The 13,774-nt window shown below is 38.0% G+C and overlaps 1 protein-coding gene across 1 annotated transcript in view; it reads left to right on the top strand.

The window, feature by feature from the left end:
* Window positions 1-13,141, top strand: part of ADGRF5 (adhesion G protein-coupled receptor F5) — a 99,936-nt gene extending 86,795 nt beyond the window's left edge. The window contains exons 16-21 of the mRNA XM_044675720.1: window positions 691-870; window positions 2,344-3,738; window positions 8,022-8,063; window positions 8,156-8,215; window positions 9,358-9,442; window positions 11,856-13,141. Of these exons, the coding sequence (XP_044531655.1) occupies window positions 691-870; window positions 2,344-3,738; window positions 8,022-8,063; window positions 8,156-8,215; window positions 9,358-9,442; window positions 11,856-11,935 (1,842 nt within the window). The 3' untranslated portion in view covers window positions 11,936-13,141. The remainder of the gene's footprint in view (window positions 1-690; window positions 871-2,343; window positions 3,739-8,021; window positions 8,064-8,155; window positions 8,216-9,357; window positions 9,443-11,855) is intronic.
* Window positions 13,142-13,774: the final 633 nt, after the last annotated feature.

Genomic DNA, 13,774 nt, shown 5'->3' with positions numbered 1-13,774 from the left:
TCCTCCTTCCTCCTCCTCCTCCCTCCTCCTCCTCCTCCTTCCTCCTCCTCCTTGTCCTCCTTCCTCCTTCCTCCTCCTCCTCCTTCCTCCTCCTCCTTCCTCCTCCTCCTCCCTCCTCCTCCTCCTCCCTCCTCCTCCTCCTTCCTCCTCCTCCTCCTCCTCCTCTTTCTACTCTTTCTCTTTCTTTTCCTTTTTTTGAGAAAAAATTACAGATGTGCTCTGGATCTATAACCTCTTCCAGTTTAGGAGAGAAATATAGGAAAGATCCTCTCAGAATTTATTCATGTAGACTAGCTCAAAGCAATTTTAATAAAATTACTCCTAGGCAAATGTCTGTATGAATTTTTATAGTGAAAAGAATGCTTGTTTTCAGAAGCTGAGAGAGTCATGGGCTAGAATCTGACTTTTGTTGTATATTAGCTATGTGATCACTACAAAGCAGCTTAAACTTTCTGAGCCTCAGTTTCTTCATCTGTAAAATAGGGATAATATTAATATAGGTAGCACATCTCAGGACCATTCATGAGGATCAAAAGAAATTATATATGTAAAGTGCTTTGCAACATGAAAGCACTGTATTAACATTATACATGTTATATGGTTTGATGGCAGGTTAGATGGAGGGATAGATTTGAGAGATTTTGTGATGGAATACAACTTGTTAACTAACTGGTGGCTTTACTCTCCTAGGCTTTGCTTATGAGCCCTGAGCAAGAGGAGAAGCTGTTGACATACCTTCAGGATCTGTCCAGTAGTACTGGGAAGGTGGAAAATGAGATTAAATCATCACCTGGAAACCTGAAGGCCATTATTACCATCTTGGAATTGCTGTCAACAGTCCCAACCCAAGTAACTTCAGATATGATGAAAGTAAGTTATGCTTAAAATTTTTTTAAGTTTTGTTTGGATTTCCTGCCCTCAATCTACATGACATGCTTGCTGCTATAGATTAGGAAGCAGTGTAGTACACAAAAGTAAACTCAGAAGTTCTGGGTTCAAATCCTGATTTTGCTGCTTATATCTGGGAGATCTTGGGAAAGTCATTTCTACTCCATGGACCTCAAAAAGAAGGAAGCTGAAACAGATGACATCTGATATTTTTCCAGCTCCCCATTTGTGATTCTATGATTAACTCAATATTCCTTTTTTTTCCTTTTTAAATCTATTACAAGTTCATTTCTGTAATACCACCAAAAGACATGCCAGGACATTTTCTTAGCTGGTTGGTCATTACCAACGTTATGCTTCAGGTAACATCAGTCAAATACAATGCATGGAATTCCAGTTTCTACTCTAGCTTCCCAAGTCTTTTGGACTTGGGCTAATTTTCTCAAATTCAATTTAGCACTTGCCCATCTCAATATCAGAAAACAGTAAGAACATAACCAATTTCCAGAGATATGATCCCTATTAAATGGAAAATTTCCCCAAGGTGATTTATTTTGCCAAACATTTGTTAAGCATCTACTACATGTCAGATGCCATGTGGATGGATATAGAGACAAACAAAAATCTGCCACTCCCAAGGAACTTCCTTTCTACTGGAGAACACAACATATAAACAGAACAATAAATACAAGATAATTTGAGACTAGAGAGTACTAACATTTTAGAAGGGTTCTCCATAGGAGGTGAATACTAGGGCTAAATCTTAAAGGAAGCTAAAGATTCTAAGATAATAATACTAGAATTTATAACATTTTTTAAGGTTTGCCAAGCACTCTTTTGTTGCTAACTCATTCATTCCTCAGAATGACCCTGTGTAAGAAATAAATATATCTCTGGGCCATCATTCTGAGCTGAAGATCTAAACTTTAATTATGGTAAATTAAAGCTGGATGTCTCACCACACCCAGCTTGTGGCAAAAACCCCTTTAGATGTTCAACAGTGTGATTTGTCAGCTTTTGACAGTTAATTAGTCAACGTCATTAACAAGGCAGGAAGTACATAGGATGTTAAGAAATATACTCTAGCATTTGGTAAAAAGAATTTGGAACATTTGATACCAAGTCATGAGTTCCAGGACAAGGTTAAGATGACAAAATTTAACGAATTCTCCAGAACAATCACACTATTTCTTCTAACCATACTATGTCCTTTCTAATACTGTGGTTAATATTTTATGATAATTAATATTTTATATAAAGTTAAGTGTTAAGTGGGTCTAACTCTTTCTAAAAAATCATAATTGCAGTTATCTGCCTAAAGGATTATATGTGATCACTTGATTTATATTTGAACCCAGGACTTCCTATTTCCAGGCCTGCTCTCTATCCACTGAGCTCCCTAGCTGCCCCTACTGTGTTGTTTTGTTCACACTCCGTGTGCTGTTTCTCTTACAGCATGTCCTCTCTACAGTCAATGTCATTCTTGGAAAACCCCTACTGAGTACCTGGCAAGTTCTGCATCAGCAACAGGCCAATGAGAGCTCTCGGTTACTGGATTCCATGGAGAGATTCTCCAGAGTGTTGCATGAGGGAGTCAGTGCCATTCCTTCCATCACCCAGGTCAACGTGCAAATGAGGGGTCTCGTGACTACTGCCAGTCAAGTGACAGACTATGACCAGCACTTTGTCTTTCCCGATTCCAATCTCTGGGGCCATGTAATCATTGACAGGCATCAGATAGAAAGCCTGGAGCCAAACTCATCCATAGTCACACTGGCATACCCAACACTAAAAGCTATCCTGCCTCAGGGAACTCTGGACAAGAACTTAGTGAATGGCTTGGTGATGACAACCACAGTGAGCCAGGGTGTGACAAAGCCATTCAGGATCTCAATGAAGTTCAAGAAGAACGACCTGTCATTGGTGGCACCTCAATGTGTCTTCTGGAACTTTCACCTCTCCAACCATACGGGGGGATGGGACAACACTGGCTGCTTTGTTGACCAAGTTAAAGAGGAGAGTGTCCTCTGCACCTGCAATCATTTAACCTCATTTTCCATCCTTATGTCTCCTGACTCTCCAGAATCCAACTCCCTCATACAAATTCTGCTGGATATCATTTCTTATATTGGCCTTGGCTTCTCCATCTTGAGTCTAGCAGCTTGTCTGATTATTGAAGCTTTTGTCTGGAAATCGGTGACCAAAAATCGGACCTCTTACATGCGCCATGTTTGCATAGTGAACATTGCAGCCTCCCTTCTGATCGCTGACTCCTGGTTCATTGTATCTGCTGTCATTCATGACCAACGCTACCTACTCAGTGAAACAGCTTGCGTGGCTTCGACCTTCTTCATTCACTTCTTTTACCTAAGTGTCTTCTTCTGGATGTTGACCCTGGGTCTCATGCTTTTCTACCGCTTAGTCTTTATTCTACATGACACGAGCAAATCCATACAGAAGGCAATTGCTTTCTCCTTGGGCTATGGCTGCCCATTGGTCATCTCAATCATTACCGTGGGGGTCACCCAGCCAAGGAATGTATACATGAGGAAAAACGCCTGCTGGCTCAACTGGGATGACACCAAGGCCCTCCTGGCTTTTGTGATTCCTGCACTGATCATTGTGGTGATAAATGTGACCATCACCTTTGTGGTCATCACCAAAATCCTGAGGCCCTCCATTGGGGACAAGCCAAGCATCCAAGAAAAGAATAGTCTGTTTCAGATAACCAAGAGCATCGGTGTCCTCACTCCCCTCCTAGGACTCACCTGGGGGTTTGGACTGGCCACTGTGTTCCAGGAAAGCAGTGCTGTGTTCCATATTGTATTTACCCTATTGAATGCCTTCCAAGTAAGTTCTTGGGAAAAAGGTGGGGAATGGGAAGAGTTGAACCACTTATTCCTCTTGTTGCTTAATAGTTTACTAAAAGACATTGTAATTATTAATAATGATTGATATTTATGTAGTGCTTTAAAGTTGACAGCATTATATATGCATTCTTACCTGACCCTCACAACAATCCTTTTGAGTAAAGATAATTATTATCTCCATTTCACAAAAGAGAAAACTGATGCTCCAAAGGGTTATACTCCCAAGTAATGGGAGTGTAGTCATCATCTGGAAATATCATGACTTGTAATGACTAGTAAACTAGTTAGTGACCAAGACCTAATTCAAACACAGGTCCTCCTTACTCCATGCCACTTGGAGGCATTAGTGACAGAACTCAAAGAAGGAATAAAAACTGGGAAGGAGTGTAATTCAGGGGAACCGTTTACTCCAGCCTTCAGAAATCCCAAAACTCAGGGAGCAAAGAAGAACTCATTTTAAGAGTGTAGATTTATGCTTAATAGAAATTGTCCTTCCTATTAATATTAGAGAGGAGGAAAATCCTTTCTCTTATCAAGGATCCTCTCCTGCCAATATGTTTACAAATATTATCTGGGTCAATTTCATGATAAAAACAAACATTTAGATACACACATATATATATACATATATATATATATATATATGCACACATATGAGTCCATATTGGATATATCTTACTTTTATGTTTACGAAGCATTTTTCATATCTTTTCTCATTTGAACTGCTGAACACCTCTGTCAAATAGCCCCTTTTGATATTATTAACAATAATAACTAAAATTATTATTATTTTATTGTATTATATATCATATAAAACAATAACTAAAAACCTAGCACTTTAAGGTTTATAGAACACTTTTTTGCATATTCACTCATTTTAGTTTTTTTAACTCTTATTTTCTGTGTTAGTAACTATTCCAAAACAGAAGAGTGAGGTCTAGGCAAACAGGAATAAGTTGCCCAGGGTTACAGTTAGAAAAGGATTAAGGCTAGATTTGAACTCAAATCCTCCTGACACCTGATCTGGCACTCTATCCACTGAGCTTCCTAGCTGTCCCTGGAATATTTTTGTTGTTATTCAGTCATTTCAGTCACATCTGGCTCTTCATAGCCCTGTTTGGAGTTGTTTTTTTTGGCAGAAATAGTGGAGTGGTTTTCCATTTCATTCTTCAGCTCGTTTCCCAGATGATGAAACTGAGGCAAATAGGGTTGAGTGACTTGTCCAGGGTCACTCAGTTAGTAAGTGTCTAAGGCTTTCAGATTCTAGGCTCCATTTTCTAACCACTGAGCTACCTAGCTACCCCCCCTTATTACCATTCTTTTAAATATTTTATTAATATTATTTGGTTTTATTATTATTTACTATACTAATATTATTATTATTATTTTATTATGTTACTACTTTTTACTATTCTCTTATTTTATCTTCACTACTATTCTGTGAGGTAAGTACTATAGGAATTGTTATCACCATAAAAGTCTGAAAGTGTAAATAAGTGGCTGGTCCAAGGTTACATAGCTAAAAAAACATCAGTGGCAAAATTTGAACTCAGGCCTCCTGACTGTAAGAGTCCAGCACACTATCTAGGAAATCACACTGCATTATTTGTCCTGTTTCTGACACATATTAGCTTAGTGATATTAAGCAAGTCACTTAACTTTTCTGTCCCTCAATTGCTTCATCCATAAAATGCAAACAATAATGCGTGTAGCATTATTTCACTGGGCTGTGAGTATTTTAAGCATTAGAGCATAAATAAGGTAATACATGTATAACACACACACACACACACACACACACACAAATGGTCTGAAATAGATTAAAGAAATCCTTGTGTCTAAGCAGTTCTCACTACTTAGACAAGTGCCCCAGGCTGACATTAAGTCTTTTAAGTGATAAAGGAACTGGATGACTTAACAAACCGGCACCTACAGGGTGGCCTGGAATGAGGAAGACTCATCTTCCGGAGTTCAAATCAGGGCTTAGACACTTAACAGCTGTGTGATCTTGGATAAGTCACTTAACCCCATATGCCTCAGTTTTCTCACCTGTCAAATGAACTGGAAAAGGAAATGACCAACCACTCTACTATCATTGCTAAGAAAACCCCAAATGGAATAATGAAGAGTCAGACACAATTGAAAACATCTGAACAACAGCAGCAAACTAAATGGAACACAGTTCACCAGAGGGATAGGGTTGATATGGAGGTAAAGAGCTGAAGGGCTGAAGGAGACTGAAGAAATCCTTATTTAGTTGAATCACCCTTTTTGTAAAAAATATTCTTCTCATTTATTGGTGTCATCCTTCTTTGGGGAAGCCCGGGTATTTGAGCCCTCCTCACAGGGTGGTTGATCATCATATATATTTGGAAAAGTCATGAATAACATTATTTCCTTTCTAACAGGCAATGTGGTATGGTGCACAGGGCCCTGAATTTGGAGCCTGAGGACCTGAGTTTAAATTATAATTCTACCATTTACTCCTTTTGTGACTTTGGCCTGGTCACTTCACTTCTAGACCTTAGTTTTCTCATCCGTAAAATGAGAAGGTTTGATTTGATCACCTTTGAGGTTTCTTCTAGTTCTAACTTTTCAGTCCTAGAAATAAGGACTGAATTTCAGATTTCATTGGTATAGGGTTGTTGCTGCTGAGTTCTTTTCAGTCATGTCCAACTCTTCATGATCCCATTTGGAATTTTCTTGGCAAATTCTTGGAAAAAAAACCGAACAACCTTATCCAGCTTATTTTACAGATGGAGAAACTAAGGCAAACAGGGCTAAGTGATTTATCCAGGATCACTTAGCTAGTAAGTGCCTGAGACCAGATTTGAACTCAGAAAGATGAGTTCTCCTGACTCTAGGCCTGGTGCTTTGTCCACTATGTCACCTAGCTGTCCATTTTCTAGTATATCCTGTTTTAAACAAGAATAGATAAAAAGGTGGGTACTTAGACAGACAAACAGATATAGATAGATAAATAGATAGACAGACAAACATAGGTAGAAAGGTAGAGATAGATAGATAGACAGAAAGATAGATATAGATATAGATTGACATAGATAGACAGGCAGACAGATGGATGTATGGATAGATATATGGATAGATAGATGGATGGATGGATGGATGGATGGATGGATGGATGGATGGATGGATGTGTAGAAAAGAATTCTTTATTCCTTCTTTTAATTTAATGGGGACCTGGAGGTTCTCTTACCATAGAGATGTGTAGGGATTAACCAGCCCACAATGACAGGAAGTAGAAACCATAGAGACAGAAAGGAGGAACCATAGAGAGAAGTAGGAAAAGGATATAAAAGAAGATCATTGCTGAAAGTTATGTTGGTGAGTTGCTAACAGGACTGGCAGTTGCAGGGAAGTTGGCTGCTGGGTATAAGTTGGTCCTTGGGGGTTGGTTGTTGGTGGTGTGGGTTGGTGATTAGTTGGTGGTTGGGATATAAAATCTATCTAATCACCTAATATCTAATATCCAACTAATCACCTCATATATCATATATTCTGCCTTGTGAGCTAAGCTGTAGAGTGATCAGCTGGACTTTCTCTAAAAATGGTAGTTATAGGCAGTTATAGGTAGTAATTATAGGTAGTTATAGGATAACTAGTATAGACATTAGGAAATTTTCTTTCTCTACCACTTTCCTATATTTCTCTCCTTTACTATATTCATTTTACTATATTTTAATTAAACTAAATTATTAATTGTTAAAAGCTCCTAGAAGTTTTCTTTTCTCTGGTTTAAAGGGATTATATTAATTTACAACTCTACTATATTCTCATTAAAAGCTAAAATTATTAAAAGCTGCTCTCTTATTTTGTCAAAACTCCTATTTTAACCCTTACAGATGGATGGATGGATGGATGGATGGATGGATGGATGGATGGATGGATAGATTGATGGNGATGGATGGATGGATGGATGGATGGATGGATGGATGGATGGATGGATGGATAGATTGATGGACAGATGGATGGACAGACAGATGGACAGATAGATAGATAGATAGATAGATGCATGGATAGCTAGATGATGGATAGTTAGACAGGAACATGCATATATTTCTTGCATAATTATGTGCTATATTTATTCTCTAATTCCAACTTTTGAAAAAAAGCATAAAAATGACCGACAAGTCAATAGAAAGTTCATAATGACTTCTGTCTTGTGGGATTATACCTACTATCTCCTTACAGCTGAAGAAAAGCAAACTAACCTATTTTTTAAAATCTCTTTTCCTCCCCTAGGGATTGTTCATTTTGTTGTTTGGATGTCTCTGGGACAAGAAGGTAAGTTCTTTAATAATTAGATCCCCCTCCTAAGGATATTCAACAGTTCTTAAGACTTAACCTGCTCATTGATAACTTCTTTCAAACAACAGGTACAGGAAGCTCTGCTGCATAAATTCTCCTTATCTAGATGGTCTTCACAACACACAAAGGTAAATCCTTCATCTCTGGAGATTTTGCTTTGCTTTGCCTAGGTAGTCCCACATAATGAGTAGCTAAGTAATGAACTAAGCAATGGCTTTGATTCATGAAACAGATAATATAGTATCCCTCAAAACAGTCTTTTCAATTAGTAAGCTTTATTAAGCGCCTACTAAGTTCCAGACTCATATGCTAGGCACTAGGTGTACAAAGACCAAAATAAAAGTCTCTGTCCTCAAGGAACTTACACTAAAATCAATTATCAACATAAGTACCTCAGCTTCCATTGCCCCTCCACTTCTTTCATCTATATAAGCACAGCCACTTGATTTTGATTAATATGAAGTCTAGAGATCCTTAAGCTGGGATATAATGAGTTTGGATAGCCTAAGTCAATGATTTTTAATTTCAATTAAAATAATTGAATTTCAAATTAAATAATTTAATCAAAATTAAGAAATCAGTGTACTGGGGGAACCTAAAACCCAAAGAAATAAGTTAACTCATAATAGCTATAGTTCTTTCTGGAAAAACAAACAAACCTATTATTGATGTTCCGTCATTTTCACTTGTATCTGGCATTTTTTAGGATTTTCTTGGAAGAAATATTAGAGTGGTTTGCGATTTCCTCCTCTAGTTCATTTTATAGATGAGGAACTGAGGCAAACAGGATTAAGCGACTTGCCCAGGGTCACAGAGGTAGTAAGTGTCTGAGGCAAATTCAAACTGAGGAAGATGAGTCCAACCAACTCTAGGCCCAGCACTCTAATCACTGTACCACCTAGATGCTCCAAACTTGTTATTCTTTAATATAATGTGCTAACCTTCTTTTGTATGGAGATTCTCAATAGTCTGCTATTAATAAGAAAAAAATTTTGAATTATAACTATACAAGTCCTATGGCAGATGCCTGATATTTGATGCTCTGCTTTAAAAAAAAATAGAAATGTATACCCACTCATACTTTCTCAGCTAGTGCCCCTGGTGACTAACAATGTATATTTGGCTTGATTCAGTGGTTGGGGCTAAGGGTGCAGCTGTGGTCACCAAATAGACAAAAGCTAACCCATCAAGATTCAAACTTTGGCCTTACTTGTCTTGTGCTCTAAACAAAATTGCGGTGCTTCTAAATGATCTTTTTTATGCCTTCTAGTCAACATCTCTGGCTTCATCAACTCCTGTATTTTCCATGAGTTCACCAATATCAAGAAGATTTAACAATTTGTTTGGTAAAACAGGTATGCAGTGACTTCTAGGTGTTCTCAAGTCAGTTAAGCAGATGAATTTCTGGTCCTTTGATAGCTTCCTTGACCCTTTTAGGACCTATATGTAAAAAGTAATGACTTTACTTGGCCAGGGGTGGGGTGGGGGCTCAATTTTTAAAAATTTATATAAATGCCCACTTTAAGAAAATCTAAGAGTTAACATGAAGGGAAATTTCACCAGGCAATTATTTACAGTGGGGCAACCCCCTATGCCTTGTGGAAATAAAATAATGTCTGGGGATTATAGACAGACTTAAGAAAACTGTCACTTCAGTGTTACAGCCATACACACACACACATACATGCACATGTACACACACAAACACACATGGACACACAGCCACATACTTTAAAAACTGCTCCTTTGCAAGAGTTTTTACTCATAAACCAATAGGTACTTTTGCATTATGTATTACAAAAGTATGTGAAGGTCACTTTGGTAAACCTCAAGACATCATCCACCTTGAGCTTGTTTAGATGATTGACCTTCAAGAGGCTCTGATTCTGCAGCTCTGACAAACTGAAATTTATCCATGTAGGCTCCATTTAAGTTGTAGTATGAATACAAACATAAAAAATGAATGCTCAACTTTTCCAAAATACACAAAGTAAACCGTGTTGCATGGAATATCATGGCATTCAAAACACATTCTGGCAAGATAAATAACTGACATTTTTATCTTGAGACAGGTAGGAATAGAAAGCATCCTTAGAACGAACTAGTATTCCCCATCCTCCTTGAGCCTGACCAGATTCTACACATGCCCAAGTCTAGAAAACTGCCAGATGAGAAGAGAACCAAGACAATATTATATAAAGCTACATAATTAATAAGAAATGATGAGATTAATTAAAAAACATGGAAAGACCTTTATGAAATTATGAAAAGCTAAATGAACAGAAACAGAGAGACAAAGAGAGACAAGTAATGTCTCCAATAGTGCAAGGAAGGGAAGGAGAGAGGAAGATACCTGAGAATTTTTATGTAACCAACAAACAAATTAATTAATTAAAAAAAAGAAAAGAAAAGAAAAGAAAAGAAAAGAAAAGAAGATTGCTAGTTGAATCCATGCTGTGCTGATTTGTTTGAAAAGAAGCCCAGGAAATTTCTTTTATTGACAAAAATTTCTAAAGTGTAGTGTTTTCCACATACTTATTTGTGGATTATTAAAACATTTTTTTAAAAAGAGCACAACCAAGATTCTACTTTACAAATAAACCACCCTCATGGGTTGAAATAGAAATGACTAAACCCTTTGAAGAAGTTGCCAATAAATCACTTTGCCAGAACAGAGACAATCATTCATATGAGTAAGTACAATCCCTAGGAGCAAAGTAAACAAGATGGATATGTCCCATTTGATATTAAAAATAAAATTCAGGGAACTCAGTAAGTCAGATCTTCACAGCTGCAAATTATCTATATAATTTAAAGCTAAATTAAAAACAATAAAATTGCACGCAAATTTTTATTAGAATTACCCAGATTAAACCTACGTTTGAATGTAGAATTTATGGATGTGACTGTAGTCATGATAGATTATGAAGGATGAACAAAGAAGTTGCTAGAACTAAAAGAAAATTCAAATGTCCAATGACTGCCTGGATATTTGCATGGATCTCTCATTGGTCATTGATTCCATTACAGTTTTTCTGTTCTTGGTGTTCAGTAATGACTATCCCTTTGGTTTATGTTGTCAGCAGTCACAAAGGCCCCCCCATGCAGTGATGGAAGCCTTGTTGGCTGTTGCAGCTCATGATTATAATGGTAGGGTGGGCACTTTGTCCCTCCCCTCCCCAAACACACATATACGTGTCCCTGCACTCGACTCCAGCTCCTATTCTCCCACCCAAGTACCTCCCCCACTGTCTTCAAGCCCCTTCTTCTGCATCCCTCCTTCACACATCAGCCTTGCCTCGATGTCTCTTTTCCCCTCCCCTCCTTTCTCTTTCTACTCTCTCTCCTTCTCACTCTCTGGTCCCTTCCTTGATATCTGTCCAGGTTCACCAAAACTAGAAGGGGAAAGGAGTCAGCTCTGAACAAGTTTGCCACTTCCTGCAAGCATGGGAATTCCAGTCCTCCCTAGCCAGTGCATGTAGTGGCTTTGGATCAAGCTTGTGGGGGCAGCTCGCTACACTCAGAGCTTTGTAGAGGCCTGGCTTCTCCCTGGCTGCTAGAGTGGCATGAAATAGAGTTGGGGCTTTTGTGCTGTCATGCATGTTTGAGAGCAAAACATTTGGCTCTAGACTATTTCTGATGGTTGGGAAGATGACCAGGACAAGTTGGTTTTAAGGCATGGTAGAGTTTGCCCTTCCATTAGCATCTGCTTTCCACCTTGAGAACATCTCTCTGACCAGTGTTGTTTGCTTCTGTTCTGCTTTATAGGAACGTACAATGTGTCGCCCCCAGAAACAACCATCTCATCCACAGAAAACTCATCCAGTGCTTATTCTTTGCTCAACTGAAAACAGAAAACCAATCTTGCGTGACTTCTGGGAACAATGGATTTTACCACTCATTGACAAGCTTCAGAAAAGGAGACACCTGTAAAATAGTATCTGAAAAGCACCCTCTCCCTCAAGGCCTTGTGGCACAGACTTTTGCACTAAAGGAAGAGGTCACACTTAATCGTGTAAAGACTTTGACTCCAAGTGGTTTTATTGTTTACTTTTGACTCTTTTCTTCTTTGGAATGAACCCCAATGTGTACAGTATTTAAGTGATCTTATAACATCACCCAAAACCTAGCTTCTTCTTTGGCTTGAATGTGAATTAAGGTCTTGCAAAGACATTGACATGGTTCTTAGTTCAGGCTCAGTTTAAACTTTGCTTAAAATAATAGGGACTAAAGAGTTAGGACACACCCCAAAATTGTGACTTAAAAACTTTTAAAAATCAAAAATGGCAGTCTTAGATGTGATGATTATCCAAGGTGGACTATTCTTATGTGGCAAATGGTGAAAATAGAGAAAGACTAGAAGTCAAAAGTGAGTTGTAGTAAAGCTAGTCCAAATCAATTGCTGGTGCTATTCTGAGTAAAATACAGAAAAATGGTGAGGAAACAGCAAAGGTAGAAAGGAAAAACACTGTTAAAGACCCTTTCTCTTTAAAATACAGAATTTTCCAGAAAACAGAAGACATTTATAAGTCTCCCAATAGTCTTATCCTTGTGTTTTGAGATTTTATCGATGAAGAGAAAAGGGCAAGAGAAACTGGGAGAGTATTCTTTACAGACCCAATCACAGAGCTGTAACTAAGGTGAGGTGACTAGAATTTTGTCCAAGGGTGAGAAATATAAAGGATGTCTGTAGCATCATTCCATGGCATATTTCCCAAGCCTCTTCCTTCCTCACCCCATTGTGGCTTCCTGCCCTTCCTCCCACTTCAGCAGCTTAGAAATCTTTTAGTTTCCTTCCCTCAAGGGCTGTACTCCAGGTGAGCCTACCCTTCCCCACTGCCACTTGTCCCAGGTACAGAAATGACTAGTTATAGTTCATCTTAAGCAAAAACTAATTATTGGTAAAAGTAAATAGAACTTGCAAGACAAGTCAAGTTGTTAAGTTTGCTCATTGAGACCTCTCTTTGAAATGTGTCCCAATGATCTGGAATCTTCTGATTTCTAAAATATATCTGTTGCACTGTAAATAAATATATATTCTGATTATTTAAGAGCTTTAGCCAGGTACTTCTTCTCTATGCATTATATAGTAGGTTTTATAGTGTTATTACTCTTTAGATGATTGTGATGGTGATGGATGATATAGGTGACAGTTTCTCTTGGGGTACCCCAAAGCTGTGCATTGTCTCCTCTAGACTTCTCACTCACAGAGCAGTTTTCATTAGGGTGTCTAATATGGTTTAAGGTGACTACGTCTAATCACTTAGAAAATCATCCACAAGTAGATTCCATTTTAGCTGACTTCTCTGTGTTCCTAATGACACTTCTAGTTGATGATGGATCCTTTCTGTATAGCTCCCATTTTTTTCTGTGCAGCCCCTATTTTTAATGATAATCATTATCCATAGATATTTATTGAAACTCTTTGTAGTTTTGCTAAGCACAATGTCTATATAGAATACATAAAGGCCCTACCCTCACCCTCTAAGAAGACTAGGCAGATTATGTATAGATTGTTCCCTTTTAATATTTCAATTGGCATTCCTTTTCTTATTTTATCTTAGCCTTTCTTTTCATTTTTTTTCACCTTTTATTTCTATATGTTCTTTCAAGACCTGGAAGTGGAATAGGAAGGGCTGCTAAATTATACTTAGTATTAGGTAAATTCCTTATTTTTATCCATTTAC

Source organism: Gracilinanus agilis, chromosome 4 (genome assembly GCF_016433145.1).
Source record: "Gracilinanus agilis isolate LMUSP501 chromosome 4, AgileGrace, whole genome shotgun sequence".
Taxonomy (NCBI): domain Eukaryota; kingdom Metazoa; phylum Chordata; class Mammalia; order Didelphimorphia; family Didelphidae; genus Gracilinanus; species Gracilinanus agilis.
Note: the sequence above shows the minus strand (reverse complement) of the source record. Positions and strands in the feature narration are given on the sequence as shown.